At 35.0% G+C, this 15,688-nt stretch overlaps 2 protein-coding genes across 2 annotated transcripts; both read right to left on the bottom strand.

The window, feature by feature from the left end:
- Positions 1-3,506: 3,506 nt before the first annotated feature.
- On the bottom strand, positions 3,507-5,233 carry LOC105132630 (putative DNA-binding protein ESCAROLA). The gene has a single exon (XM_011036234.1). The coding sequence runs from the start codon at positions 4,737-4,739 to the stop codon at positions 3,837-3,839; it is 903 nt and encodes a 300-aa protein (XP_011034536.1). The 5' UTR covers positions 4,740-5,233; the 3' UTR covers positions 3,507-3,836.
- A 9,085-nt stretch (positions 5,234-14,318) lies between these two features.
- LOC105132625 (probable calcium-binding protein CML23) lies at positions 14,319-15,608 on the bottom strand. Its single transcript, XM_011036222.1, has one exon. It carries the CDS (start codon positions 15,083-15,085, stop codon positions 14,459-14,461), a length of 627 nt encoding a protein of 208 aa, XP_011034524.1. The 5' UTR covers positions 15,086-15,608; the 3' UTR covers positions 14,319-14,458.
- Between the last annotated feature and the right edge of the window lie 80 nt (positions 15,609-15,688).

The following is a 15,688-nucleotide window of genomic DNA, read 5'->3' as shown; positions in this document are numbered from 1 at the left end:
AGAGAGAGAGAGAGTTTTTAATTGTAATGGGGATTATTCAGTCAAATCCATGTGTTGTATGCTATCATCTTTGAGTCAGATTAATCTATGCAATTCTTTCAATGGTATGTGACAAGCATTGATTCCTCTCAAGGTTGAAATCTTCAGTTGGATGACCATTCTTGGCGAAATCAATAGAGTTGGATGACCATTCTTGGCGAAATCAATATGTACTAGAGTTGGTGTCTTGGTCGGGAAGGGTATTCTTGAAGCAAGAGAAGGGGTATTCTTGAAGCTGATTGTCTTCTATGCTTGGGTTCTTAGGAAACTGTTGACCACCTTTTTATACACTATCATAATCACTGGTGTGTTTGGGCAAGATTTATTAATTGATCGTGTTTATAATCTCGGTGCTGTCCTAGGAATATGCCATAACTTTTTCATTAATGAAAACATCTTGTTTATGGGGAAATTTCAAGAAAATGTATGGTTTATGTTGTTCTTGCAATCTCATAGTCCTTTGTCTTGTTAGAAATGAATTTCTCTTCAGTAATTATGATACCATCTTTCTTTCATTTTTATACACTATCATAATCACTGGTGTGTTTGGGCAAGATTTATTAATTGATCGTGTTTATAATCTCGGTGCTGTCCTAGGAATATGCCATAACTTTTTCATTAATGAAAACATCTTGTTTATGGGGAAATTTCAAGAAAATGTATGGTTTATGTTGTTCTTGCAATCTCATAGTCCTTTGTCTTGTTAGAAATGAATTTCTCTTCAATAATTATGATACCTTCCACCACTAGGCCAAGCCCTAGTTTGCGCGTGTGTGTGGGATACCATCTTTCTTCCAATATTAACTAGACTGCGCGTGTGTGTGGATCAAAGCCCTTTTTTTTACACAGACTTCTCTTATTGTGCCCTTGATTTATTCATTACGGGTAATGGTTTGGATTGATGGTCAGATAGAAGGTGTTCTAGACCTCCCCTTTTGATGGTATCCACCTGAGCCACTTACACTAAAGTGGGGTATTGACGGCTCTTTCATTGACAAACCTGTTCTTGCTGGTATTGATGGGTTAATTATCTTTTATACAAGATTTTTTGAAAGAAATCTCTTCTTTGAATCTAATTCTGTTTCTATGGTAAATTAGATGTATAAACAATCTATTAAGACCATAAAGATCTCATAAATTTTTTTTATCTTGCTATCTCGTTTCTCCTCGCAATTGGGCTCTTTAATTATCTTTATGTCATGTTTTGCAAATCTAATTATACGATTGATAGCTTTAGAAATTAAACAACGTGTGAGAAGAATGTGTGGTTTGGATCTGATTACCTCAAGTTGTAATGTGTTTAATTTTGAATGTCTTTGTGGGTTTATAATATCACAATTATAATGATTTTAGCATCTGTTACTGTAGTTTTTATTTGCATTTGCCTTTAGCGTTGTTATACTTCTCTATTTATGTATAAAAAATACACATAGTTTTAAAAAACCAACTCAGAAAGGGTCCATAATACAAATTCTAGTTAAAGAGCAAGAGCCTCAAGACACAGTGGGACAAGTTCCCAAGCACTAAACTACAATCATATTCCGAGGAGGGATAAATTTCATAAAAAACATCTAATCGGAAAGGGCCCAGTGAAGGAAAGGCAGGGGGGGGTGAGCCATGGTATAAAGTCATCAATTTCGGAGTTCTTTCAAGATAAAGGTATCGGAAAAGAAAGCAAAAGGCAAACATTATAAGAGTGGAAATGATCTCAGTATTTTTATTCATACAGATAGATTTAATCATTGAAGTGAAGTTCAAAGAATCAAGATGTTTTAATCATGAAGAACCAGAATGGCATTTTCGCAAAGTACAACAAACATGGTCCACCTACTAATAATAATAGTAATAATAATAATAATCTCCCCCAAGAGGTACAAAACCTAGGTGACTTATTATATATATATATATACTTCCTCAATTTAAACCTTGTACAATCTGATAGTTCGTAATTAAAATATATGTATTTGGTGATAAGAGGATTTGGGAAACGCTCCAAACACATAATCAAAGCACTGGCTAATCCAACTAGCAGATAAAATAGCATGGCAAGACAAGAATGAAGACACACAGTTGAGAGAGAGATCAATTAATCAATTTTAATTACAAAAACATTTAAGAACATATTGTACGAGATTTAAGAAATTAAAAAGATACCATGTCGTCTATACCGTAAGAAGAAGGAAAAGCGTCAAAATCAATGAAGAAAATTCATTCACTTAAAAAAAATAAAACAATCAAGAAATTTAAAATTCAAAATCAATGAAGAAAATTCATTCACTTTTTTTTTTAAAAAACAATTAAGAAATTTAAAATCTAAATTGCGAATACACTATTGACAAAATTCATTGAGAGAAAAGGCACCGCACATTGAAATAGAATGCAATTAATTGTTTAAGGAGAAGAAGAGGAGCTACGTACGTTAACTAATTACTAAATATAACCATGGTTTATTGCTTAATTAATAAAATATCAAGATAAATAGCTAAAATCAATAATAAAAATTAGTGTACGTACGTTAATGGATAACTAAGAATATAGTGAAGAAGGTAAATGAAATCAAATCCTCGGCTCCTAGCTAGAAGAACTAATTGATAAATTGAAGGAACGATTCAATGCTTATGAACAAAATCTAGGGTTTCAATTTACCTCTAAAGAAAATCTAGGGTTTCAATAGAGGTATTTATCAACTCAAGAACTCAGACTTTTCTTAACAAAAACATTTATTTGATAATGCTTACCTTGCTTCTTGATTCGTCCCTACCCTTTGCAGTGACAGTTTTAGGGAGAGAGTTTTAACGCTTGAGGTCTGTTTGTCCTGCCTTTGCATAGAAGTGTTATATATATATATATATATAATGTTGCCTAGAAAAGGAGCTTTTACAGAGCAGTGCACGTGGAACCCAGTACCCAGTTTTCATCTCCATGCCAGTGCTTCCTTAATATTCACTAAAAACCCTAACCAGTCACACATAAAAAGCAAAAAACAAACGAACAATCAAACAATTTATCCCCTCAAGCCCATAACTTCCTATATATCACCTTACTTTCTTCAAGTGCAGTGATCATGATTTGCCACTCCCTCCCTCCCGCCCACTCCAACCTTGAAACTGTCCTTACCTTAAAACTAGATATGATAAACTGATAACAGTATTGTAAAGTGAGGATTTTTTTTGGGACCTATGTAAAGTGGAAAAAAATAATGCCTATATATTATTGTATGTAATCTTATTTGTATGAAAATTAAGAAAACAAAATGAAATTTCAGAGATGAAGATATAATATTAATTAACTGCAATCCAGGAATGGAAAACTATAATATAATTTTTTTCCCAAAAGAATTGATAGATAATTGTGTTTGGATCATTTAACAAAACCTCCTCTCAAACTGCAGTTTGCACACAATCATAAGGAGAAGAAGAAATAAATTAAAAAGACCTGTGCAAGTTTTTGGTTGCCTTCGAAGAATATTGAGGATAAATTATTTGGCAAGTTACCAGAACTGCAACTGAAAATGAAGGGAAATAGAGATAATCGTAATGTCATATCCTGATGATATGCTGCTTCATCTTCAAGCTAAATCAAAGAGCTACTAATATGATAAACACCAAACCCGCGAAAAAAAAAACCCACAAATTTGTACATCCTTCTTCAATCAAAGGCAGCTGAACAACACGATCAACAACATCTTAGAAAGATACCTAACTTTTAAAGCATACGAGAAGAAGAAGAATGGAGATTGATGACTTAGAAGTTAATTCAGGAAACAAAGAGAAAACCACAAGTTTGTTGTTTTGTTACTAATAAGGAGGGCGGCCGCCTGTGCCCCAATAGGCCTCAGCTGGAAGTTGCACTGAATTTAGTAGATTCTGTGGCAACCCTTGAAAGAGAGATGTCTTCGGATCTTGCATTAGTTGCTGCTGCTGCTGATTCTGTTGTTGCTGGCCGATATTATTAATTCCCGGTGACCCCAAAGGTCCACTTCCGAGCATCGGTGTTTGCGACTCAATATCCTCCTCCAAAGGCAGCCTCTCATAAGCCGCATTACCAAAAGAAGCAGCCATTACCACCACCGGTCCAGATGCTAGAAGTGGGCCAGCTACACTTCCTCCAATAACTTGGCCTTGACCACCAGCTAGATAAACTGTCAATCCTGAGGCAGCTGGTGGAGCTGGGGGTGGCAAGAACGAACCTGAAAGTGATAAAATCTCAAATCTTCCATGTAAGGTAACCACCGCACCCGGGGAAGCTGGTTGCTTAAGTGTTACATTTGTTACTGTCCCGGTTCCACTCAAAATGCAAACCCCTCTTTGCCTCCTCCTTGCAAAAGTTGATACACTCTCCATGATATCGCAACCGGAAGCGATTTCCATGACATGGGATCGAAGGGCATTTGCGCTATCTCTTGTGATTATGATTGGTGGCTTAGGCTTGTTCTTAGACCCAGCAGGTCTCCCTCTTGGTCTTCTACTGATTTCTCCTTCTCCACCACTGTTTGAAGGGACTAGTTCAAGGCCTTCAACTGTGTTGTTGTTATTGGTGATTTCATCGTGCTCTCTCTTTTGACCACGGTTCAAGTCACCGTTACCACTTTGTTCATCTTCAGAATTCTGCTGTTGGTGGTGTTGAAATTGATGTAGATGAAAATCTCTTGTGTGGAAAGGAGGAGGAAGAGGACGCCCATGAGCTGAAACCGGATCCATTTTTTTGGTATCTTGAAAGCAAACCTAATTAAATTAGCTGAAACATGCAAAAACCAGCCCAGGAAATTGAGAGAGAGCTGTGGAGAGATTCTTGGCTGGTTCTTGATTTGTCCCTTCGCTTCCTTTTTTGGATTTGTTTTCTTTGGTTGTCCTGTAAATGGATTAAATCCAACAGCAACCTTCACAAAAGATGGAAAAAGATGGGTCTCTTAAGCATCAGCCACCAAAACATATAACTGGATCCAGCCCATCTTCTCTTTCCCTCTCTCTATGTGTTTTTTTTCTTGAAGTTATAATTTCGTAGTGCGTGGCGACTTACTATCCTAAGAAGATAGAGAAAGCTGCTGGTTAAAGTTTTGGGAGAAATGAACAACAAAAAATGCGAAAGCTAGGTGATGAGAAAGAGAGAAGGTCTTCTTCTTGTGTTTTGGGTATGGAACTATAGATAGATAGGGTATTGTTGGGTTAGGGTTAGGTCAAGGGCGGTTCATACCATCGGGTCGATGATCGATGGGTTTAGTTTTGGTAAGACAGCGTGCGCATGGGCTGTGTGTGGGTCCTACTGGTTTTCTCTCTCTCCTTTGTCCCTCACACACTATTGGGTCCCAACATGTTTTCGCCCTTTTTTTGTCGTCCCTCAAAATGTCTTGAAAAGCCCTGCTATGAAAGATCATTTTGTCGTCCCTCAAATCTGTACTTGAAGCCCTGCTTTCTACAAATTTAATTTCCCCTCTCCTCTCGCTCTGTTGGCTTGCAGCTCTTTCTACATCTTAGACGATTATCAGCCTGTTCTTTGCATACCCTTCCTTTAAACGTTCGAAGCTTGTTTCAATTGAAAAACAAGGAGGGAGTTACTAATCTTCTTGCAGTACTGTATAGATTAAAGATGTTAGTTTTTGACTTATTAGCAAAGATGACAAAGAACATAACAAAAACTAAAACTAAAACTAAAACTGATCATGTATATATTTAAGAGCTAGCTAGTTGTAACTCATGTTTCCAGAAGTGGCAGTTTTCAGCAATTCTATGGAAGGATAGGGGGGTTTATTTCAGTGGAAGTAGTGGGTGGGTCATGGGAAATTGGGGTGGACCTACTGGAGGTCAGGGGGCAGTCAGGGCGTGTCTTAAGGGGGACTCTTGATTTCTTGGAATGCAAATGCATTGATGTTGATGTGAATGCCGTTGTTTTGGGTCCACATGATTGCCGATCATGGGATGTCCAGCTCCAGCTCCCTCCCTCTCCTCCTTGTCGTCGTCATCATCATCATCAACATGGATAATTAATTTCATTAATGCAGTGGATTTTAATTGATCTCAACATATATCAGCATTGCATGCATGGTAAAAATTAAGAGGGCATGCACATATCACTTTCCTCAAATCTTGATTATTAATTAAGGTTAATTTTGGCTCAATTTCAGTTCCTAAATTAAGTTAAATTTGAGTATTTTTCTTAAAACCCGACCGACTTCATTATAAATGAGTGTCGAGTAATTTAGACTAAGCTACTGCCAGCTCTATATATTTAATTTGGAAGTGCACTTTATGTTAAAGCTAGCATTAATTCACTGAATTATATTTTTGAACTTGCGAACAAGTTTGATAATTTGATTCTTATTTTTTATTTTTTTATCTTGATATTTCTTTTTAGCTTCTGCTAAAATATATTGTAAAAACATTTTCCAACTCCCCTGTTAAAGCAAATCATTAATCTTCGTTAGAATTTTGATTAATAATTGGTTAAATCAGAGCATGGATAATTAATATGAGTGAACATGTCTTTAATCTTACCAGCAAAAGGGGTCTAATCTGAAATTTGAAAATTAGTTTCAGAATTTTCAATATATGGCTCACATTTTTCATGTAATCTTATATTGTTGTTTTTCTTGTAAAATAGAATTTCTCAAAGAAAAATAAAGTCAATTACGAATAGAAAATAATATTTATAGTTATAAAAAATAAATTAATATCTTACAATAAGAAATCCATTGCATTAAATTTCTATATAGATCGTTTGAATTTGAATTTCCACACACACGATTTTCTTAGTGTCATATATTGAAATTAAGGAATTAAGTAGTTGATCGATAATATGCAAATCAAATTATTATTATTATTTAAAAAAAAACACCATCACCGTGTATACTTTGAATATATATCATAATTCTCTCCACTAATTAGTACGAGTTCAAGAGTTCCATCAATGCAGGGAATGTAAATATTAATTTAATGGGAGGTGCAATTAATCAGCTGGGTGGTCAGCATAAGACGTCAGGCACCATTGGATTTAGCCACAGCGTTGAAGCATCCCAGCTCATACGCACATGCATGCCCCGATCTTGCCTGTGAAATGGTATCAACGTTTCTGATAATGGCAATTAATGGCTCCTTGATTTTCATCCCACTTCACTTTTGCTACCCGGATTGCCAGGGAAGGGGATTAATTCCCTTGCAACACAAGGGATCGCAAGTTCCATGTTTCTCTCTCTCGTGAATATATGTATATAAAGTCCCCTTTTGTGGAGTTACTAAGAGGATCTGATTTTTTTATTTTTTTTTATAATTGTCGATTTTTTTAAAAAACATGCCTATTTAGATAGTAGCTATAAAAAAAGATAATGAGAATCTGATTTACAAGTGAACCAGATCAATTATTTCGATAATTGAATAATAATAATATTATCTACTGCACCCATCAAATAAATAGTTTGTTCTTTCAAGAATTCTTGAGTGGCATGCTTTATATCTCCCATATGAGTAATGTATTTGATGCGATGTAGTTATCACAATATAGTGCCCTCTTGTCAATTCAAGTATGAGCAATCTAACGTGATTGGTTCTAAGCAGTACTGTGGTGATCTAAAAAAGATCCACACGGTACACTCCAATTCTTCAATATATATATATATATATATATAGCATGACATTGATGACTTTCTAATTAACATGAAGGCTTCCTCATTAAATTTATTGTTGCAGGGGTAATTCAGAAAGGTTTGTTATAATTGCCTTGTAAAAGCCCTAGGGAATCGACAAGGGAGGTGATGGAGAGGACAAAACTAACCTGTAGGGCCAAATTGGAGCATGACAAGAACCTTTGAATCAAAGCAAAAATCGGAAAAACTGGGTCGGTGCGCAATGTTCAATTACTTGTTTTTGCTATGGTTCTAGAAGGCATTTTCTTTCATAGATGTTTTTCAAGAGTTGAAGAATGAAAAACCTTCACACGAAAATTGAATTTTTCAATATACATGTATGTGTAATTTTTAAACTACTTCTATTAATCAAGTAACCTCGCAATATATAATGGTTTTCTTTCGAAGACAATAATTTTTTATTTTATTTTATGGTATACAAAGTAAAATTACATATCTACGATGCTACAAGTAGGCACTAGGTAGGTTCCCCTTGGATAGGGGCACGAGGCGGGGAGCAGAAGTTTGCTAAAAACAGACATGTGTGTTTTGACTGCATCGTCAATGGTGCTGCATGTTGTTGAATCACAAACCATAGCGTGTGGGCTTACAAGTGTGCGAGGTAAAAGAGCGTGGGAGGCGCTGACAAAAAGAGAAGGTAAAAACAGAACGACTGACGATGGTAGAGCTGAGGCAGAGAAAGAGGTAGCTAGGCTACTAAGCTAACAGCTACAAGAACGATAGCCATAGTATGTATAGCATGCACGAGTGGCGTATTGCACATCCTAGCTAGCTGGAGATTGTTTGATATAACTATTTTGAATCATGAGGGAGAGTGAAATGGATGGAAGGAAGCTAGAGGACGAGTAGAAAATTGGAGAGAATTAGGAGTTGTCTCCACTTCTGGTGAGTACTATATAGATTGCAGGTCAGTTTTCTGTACTGGCTGCCATCACAATCACAATCACAGTGAGAATGATAACAATCACCTCCACGCCCTGAATCCCATGAAGCTCATTTGATGCAACCATGTCGGATTGACACTACATTCAATGCAATCCCATTTCCCATCCTGCCCTTTACCAGTCACCACTTGTCAATAAATATCTCTACCATGTAGAGACAAAACCAAAATTAAGGCCACTCTTCCTATACCCTTGGCGTATTTGTAGAGCTACTTTTTTCTTTTTTGCATGATCTTTTTTTTTGGGTGAAATATTATATAAGTATTGAAAAAAAGCTTTTATATATATATATATATATATATAATATATATATATATATATATATAAGTACTAGTTATAACAAATCATATCTCCAAACAAAATATAAAAATAAAATAGTTCTCTATGTTGGTATATGATACCACTTCACAAATTTTCTCCAAAATTTCTAAGACTTCCTACAATATAAGAGAAGATAACTTGAAGTCTCCAAATAAATATTGCAAAAAGAACAAGAAATATTCTCATAAACAAGTAAATTTCTACAAACCAAACTTTATTTTAGTGAAAATTTTTGTTCAAATGAAGATTTTAAAGTTAGGCAATATCCTTACGTTTGTTTATGGTATTTGTTGAGGAATCTAGTTATACTAGAATAATATTATATTTTAAGATAAGCTTTTTAATTAGTCAGTAAACTTTTAATTTTTTCTATATTGCTTGGTGTTATGATTAAAGATTAACAATCTCAATTTTAATTATACATGCACGGATTTATATAGAAGCTTATGAGGTATTTTAATATGATGCAATTATAATATATATATATATATATACAACTTTTAACTCATTGAGAATCGAGAAATTTATACATGGAATTATGGATCATATTTTTCTGTATTTTGCTAAGTATAAGCTTTATTTTTCGGTAAAATTTCTACTTCTCACCGTTTTTTCTTATAGTTCCCAGAAGCTATCAGTTTAGTCCACCCTTTCCTAATCTATATCGTCAAGAAAATAATAAAATTAAAGATGCACTGGAAAAGAGTTTGGTGATTGGATGAAAAAGAATCTACGAGAGGGAGGGAGGGAGGGTCCTCGCCGGGACAACGCCGATCCACCATCTCCTCCCCTTAACGTTGCTATCTTCCGTTCATCAGGTTCATAAACCAGCTAAGCACCTCTCATGGCCTCTCTCACATGAATTAACCACAAGCAAACAAAGAAAATGACCTCAATTATTAAAAAATAATTTTATTGATTATACACCAAACCAATCTCTTCATCAAAACAAAAGGTAGCAAACAAAAGAGGCTAAATATTATATTTGAATACATGTTTTAGGGTTAGGAATAGCATACAAACCATCATTTTCTTACGTAGTCAACGGCGCCCCATTACCTCTCCCTTCCTCGATACTAAAATCCAGGACTTGTTCATCAAATACTGGCATGATGGCTCTCTTCACCCACTGTTGTTCACATCCATTACGAATTTCTTAATCCATACATGACCATCAAATCACCTTCTTTGCAACTTCTCAAAACCTTTTATCTTGTCTTTCATCCAGAGTAATATTCCAGTAATATAATAAAAAAAATAATTTAACTTTTACCTTAACAGAAAGTTAAGTTTTTAAATTAAGATGATTCTTTAATTTAATATCAAAATTTTAATTATAAAAAAATAACGAATATATATATATAACAATGACACACACACATATATGCTTATTGTAAGCATATGTGAAGAATTTTGTTTTTTCTATTTAAATTCACCCAATAAAATACTTACAATGCCACTCAATGAGGTTGCACGATTTAGGAGGCAGAATTACTTCTGAATGCCAGAGGCAAAAAAATGTTGTTGTCAACTATTTGCCCTGTAGCTTAATTTGTATAATTTGTCGATTAACATTTTATTCTTCTACAACATCAGTTTTCTTCTCCTTCGACAAAAACTAAAAATATTTTGAGTATTTACATAGTTGATAGTGAAAATGATAGTTAAAATTCAAGTCTAGGTTAATCAAATTCACCTTGAGCTGACTGACAGGAGCACCGCTTAACATCACAGGTTTTCTAAATGCTTATTTGATATTGTGTTTTCAGATGTATTTATGTGTGTTTTAAAAGTGTGTTTGATTTGAAAAAACATCAAATTAATATGTTTTAGTGTTTTTTGGTATTTTTAATATGCTAATATTAAAAATAAAAAATCTCAAAAAATCATTTTAATACCTTTCTAAACAAAAAATACTTTCAAAAATACAAAACAATATGCATCAAAATACCGAATATGCACCAAGTTATTTAAGAAGACTTAGTCTTCCCTTAACAAATAGAAACAAAATACGTACAAATCAAAGAAAAGAAAACTATATTGCGCCTTTCGTGCTAATACAACGACAACATAGGGTATATGCTTATCTTAATCCGCTCTCTTTTATTAAACAAATCAAACCCATTATCTTGTCCAAATTAATAAAAAAATATCTCAGTAAATCTAAACTAGTGCCATGGAGAAAGTATGGACCACATCAAAGAAAAACACACCATTACTTCCGTGTGAAGGTCACCAATGGTCGATGATCTCTTCGAATCTAGCATAATGTTGCATGTTCGCTCACTCTTTGAGAAACCACTTTTTTTCTCAAAGTGACATGAGATTGTTGCAACCATTTCCTGTCCTCCATGGAAATCCAATTGAAAGCTTCATGCTTTAATTAATTAATTGAACCCGCCTCGAGCACCACGAATATTTTAGACACTAACTAGCCAAACAAATTGAGGTTCCCATGTGATTGATAGCGATCCCTTTTGGAATCATTTTTGTCTTTCGATCCCCTCAACTACTTATATGACCTCCTCTTTCAAAGTTTAACACTAGTAATGCAATTTGCTAGTTCATATTGTCAACCATTTCTTCTCACATTTTCTTGTTGTTAATTAATTTAATTCAGGCCTGTTAATTTATTTTAGTAGACCCTGATTTGCTTCTTAATTGATTCTTTATTAAATTTGATGGGGAAACTGATGCCAGCCTCGCTAATCTCTTCCATGTCAATTAGGAACAATATTAAGTCTCAAGTCTATCCTTTTCTTTTAGGGCTTATCTCATGAAGTCGCAAACTTCTTTGACATTGGCATCCCTAAAGACATCAATTACATATCCTGTCACATGTAAGCTTACAGGGCATAAGAGAACGAATAAGGTCAACTGTTGCTGCATTAATAATTATTGAAGGCGCTGGTGTGCTAGTGGTACAAGTGCTAACACTTGAATTTTTTTTAACAAAAACCATTCTTGGCATGCATGAACCGAACCATACTTACTTGTGATCCCATCACTTAAGATTTTCTTGAGTAAGCGTTACTGAACTTGATGTCTGTCAGGAATGCAATTTCTCTCCGGCTAAACCCTATAAATGAATCTCATTTCTAACCACTATCAATTTCGATGAACCTAATATTTAAAGCAATCGACAATTGATTGGCTAAGGCGTTATAAAACTAGCTGGGATGCTTTATAAAATTTGGTTCCTACATATTTGGGAGTGCAGATGACAAAGTGGAAATAGACTTGATGATAACCCTTTCATGTATAATAGTCGGATGAAGTAATTCTGACAGTTTGATAGTTTTTTAAGCAATTATGGGTAAGGATATATATTTAATGCATATAGTAGTACTATGTGAAATATTGTGTTGGAAGACAATGTCAATGTGCTAAACTAATGATCGGTTTGTATTTTTATATGGAGTCCTTGCAGTCTAAAAGTTATCAATGAGAAGAACAAGTTCCTTTCTCACTATTTCATCGGCTCTCTAAAAGAAATGCTATTGAAAAACATCATGATATAATGAAGAACCCCAGAAGAAAATTCAATGCCCTAATACATGCCAAGAAAGCAAAATTATTGTTCTTCACATGTGCTGCTGGAAAAAGGGTCAATGTAAGGAGCCCATATGATCTTTAAAATAATTAATTGGAAAAAACACTAATCATTTTGTTCAAAGCAGCGATGGAATGTGAATTAATAAAGCATAAAGAAGGGTTTTGAAGTACCTAGAACGTTTAAACCTTTTCCAAAACGTTAATGATCACTACAATCTCGTCGCGTGTGTGTGTGTGTAGGAATCGTAAAGCGAAGGAAAATGTCATTTGCCAATAAAATTTTATTAGCTAACCAGTCAGTGATCTGATAATATACTAGTCTAATTTGACCGATTCAAAGAAAAATGGAAGAATTACGAAAATGCTGAGATTGATCCTACTCTCATGTTGTTGTGGGAAATTTTCTTGGGTTGCTATGAATTTTTGAAAACTAATTATGGTCACGTGTCCTGCATATATATATATATATATATATATGAACCTGGGTAATAACTTTTACTCGTTATAACACTATAACAAAGTTGATTTTTCTTTGTTTCTATACCGTAAAAACCTTTCTTTAAATTCTGAAATTTTAGACAAATGAAGGTGAATTTATTCAAAAAGAAAGAAAGAAAGAAAGGTTATCAAAAAATGACTAAGCTAAAATGTTTTCAGTCCAATTTAATGTGTTATTCCATAACCTTAAAGCCTGTCTTGTTTAGGCTTAATTCTATAGTTTATAACCAAGCATGGCCCGTGCTATGCCATGAATTTGTCTTCCTCTTTTGTTTTTTATTTTTTACTTTTTATTTTTATGCAGTAACTATTGGTAAAAGAAACTAATTTCCATATACTTACAATGATGGTTGGTGGATTATTCTGGCAGTAACTATTGGTAAAAGAAACTAATTTTCATATACTTTTTTTTTTTTACACCAACCATCATTGCTTAGGTCAAGTACTAAGCAAGTCTCGATACTTATCCCAACATTGATAAAATGTTTCTCAGTCCAATTTAATGTGTTATTCCATAACCTTAAAGCCTGTCTTGTTTAGGCTTAATTCTATAGTTTATAACCAAGCATGGCCCGTGCTATGCCATGAATTTGTCTTCCTCTTTTGTTTTTTATTTTTTATTTTTTATTTTTATGCAGTAACTATTGGTAAAAGAAACTAATTTCCATATACTTACAATGATGGTTGGTGGATTATTCTGTAGTAACAAATTTGGAATGCCTTTTTTTTTTGTGTGTGTGTGTGTGAATATACTGCGATCTTTTCAAGAAAGAAGCAAGGTATCATAGAAGATTGATCTAGGCCCATTTTCAAAGACCAACTATTCCACAATTTCACTTCAAAACTTGCTGGCGAAGAGGATGGCATGGGACAAAAGGGCTCCGAAAGGGCAAAGAGAATGACAGGACAAGGAGGGTTGGAACAGAAATTCCCATTTCTGAAATTGACGGGTAAGAAACATGATAAGCACAATGTTTGTTTGTAAATAGCAGGAATGTCGTCTAAGAACTTGTGGCCAATGAAGCAGATAAGATTCACGAAAATCTTGGACAGGAGGGTCTCAATTCGCCAGTGGACGAACTCTATCTATCCGCTATAACTATCATTACAAAAACAAGATTTATTTACACAAGCATAAACAACTGTCCATAATCGTGCATAAATCACGGTGATATGATAAAATTGACAAGCACTTAGCTAGCCTTAATTTTCCATGTAGATATCTCATCAGAAACAAGATTTTTATCTTTGAAAATTAAAGGCCCGTTTTCATGCATGCAAAGAATGACAAACCACGCCACTTCAATTATTTGATAAGGTGAGGGTTTTCCCAACTTTCCGTAAAGCTGCTTCTTCCATTCAATCATTGATATTTACATTTGGCTTCGAATCTTGAACACCTGTGCTTGAAGATAGCAGAAAACAGCAAAAAAAGAGAAAAGGGATAACGTACGTAGCACATTTGCTAATCTTCTAGCCAGCTTGCACTTGTTGTCATCATCGATCGAAATTCATGAAAATCCACGAAACCATCGCCATCTTTATCGACCCCTTTTATCATACGCCTGCAATCTTCAAGGCTGCATTTTTTGCATCCGAGGCTAGTAAGAACAGTCTGCAACTCTCTCGCCGAGATTAGGCCATTCTTGTCGGTATCAAAAATTAGAAAAGCATCCATGAGATAATCTTCCTTGTTACAGCTACCAAAGTTTCCATCGCCATTCACAGCATTGATGAATTCATCTAAATCTATAAATCCATCCCCGTTACAATCCATTTCTCTCACCATTCTTTCAGCTTCCCAAGCTGCTTTTGATTTTTCATATCCAAGACACAGAAGAACTTCACTGAGCTCATGGCAAGATATCTTGCCATCCCCGTTCGCGTCTATGACCTTGAAAACTTGTTTGAATTGGTTGGATATTTCCATGGCCGCGAAAGAGTAAGTTAGCAAATCAAAACTAGATGACATTAATCTTTTCTTTTTTCTCCTGTTGCATTTACTAACTCTCTCCGTGCTTCTCGGCTGTTGAAGAAAGATTTTCGCCCTCCTCTGTAGAGAGCTCAAGCAAGTTCTAAAAGAATTCAGCATGAAGTGGCTTGAGCGTGCCGGTGATGGGGGAATGATGGTGGGAATGCCGAGGATGATTATAGGCTAGGCGGTGGAATGGTGGAGAGTTTGGGGTTATATGGATGGGAGTGGTAGAAATAAATTAGCTTCTGAGTTTGTCGTCTTGCAATAATTCTACGGATCAATTAGGCCCTACATAAAAATACAGACAATACTTCTCGCCACTACCTTTGGATTATCATATGCTGAGAAAGCAGCAGTCATTGAAGAATTGATCAAGTCCTGGTAAAAAGAGAGCCGGCGTATTTCTTTTTTAACCGGCGGAAGTCATAACAAATTAGTATTTGCATAGACTTTGATCGAGTCTCGTTGGCATCTACGACGTTGGGTTTTTTGACAGCCGTGTGTACACATTATAAGGCTGAATAATTCTTAGGACACGAGTGAGGACTGCAGTACTGGGCTTTCTATATAGTTCTACGTGCGTATCAGCGACATAATTGGTGTCATCAAATTTCTACCTCCTCAAGATAACGAAACATCGAGTTCGCCATCATACTCGGCCTGAAATAATCCAGGCATCAGAATTCAGAACCAATGCTTATCTTCATGCCCTAAAAGTGC

The sequence above is a fragment of the Populus euphratica genome, unplaced genomic scaffold, assembly GCF_000495115.2.
Source record: "Populus euphratica unplaced genomic scaffold, PopEup_1.0 scaffold2.1, whole genome shotgun sequence".
Lineage (NCBI taxonomy): Eukaryota > Viridiplantae > Streptophyta > Magnoliopsida > Malpighiales > Salicaceae > Populus > Populus euphratica.
Note: the sequence above shows the minus strand (reverse complement) of the source record. Positions and strands in the feature narration are given on the sequence as shown.

What these genes read in the sequence shown, in the direction of transcription:
- LOC105132625 (XM_011036222.1), bottom strand. Translation starts at nt 15,085, where the DNA reads ATGCTGAATTCTTTTAGAACTTGCTTGAGCTCTCTACAGAGGAGGGCG.
- LOC105132630 (XM_011036234.1), bottom strand. Translation starts at nt 4,739, where the DNA reads ATGGATCCGGTTTCAGCTCATGGGCGTCCTCTTCCTCCTCCTTTCCAC.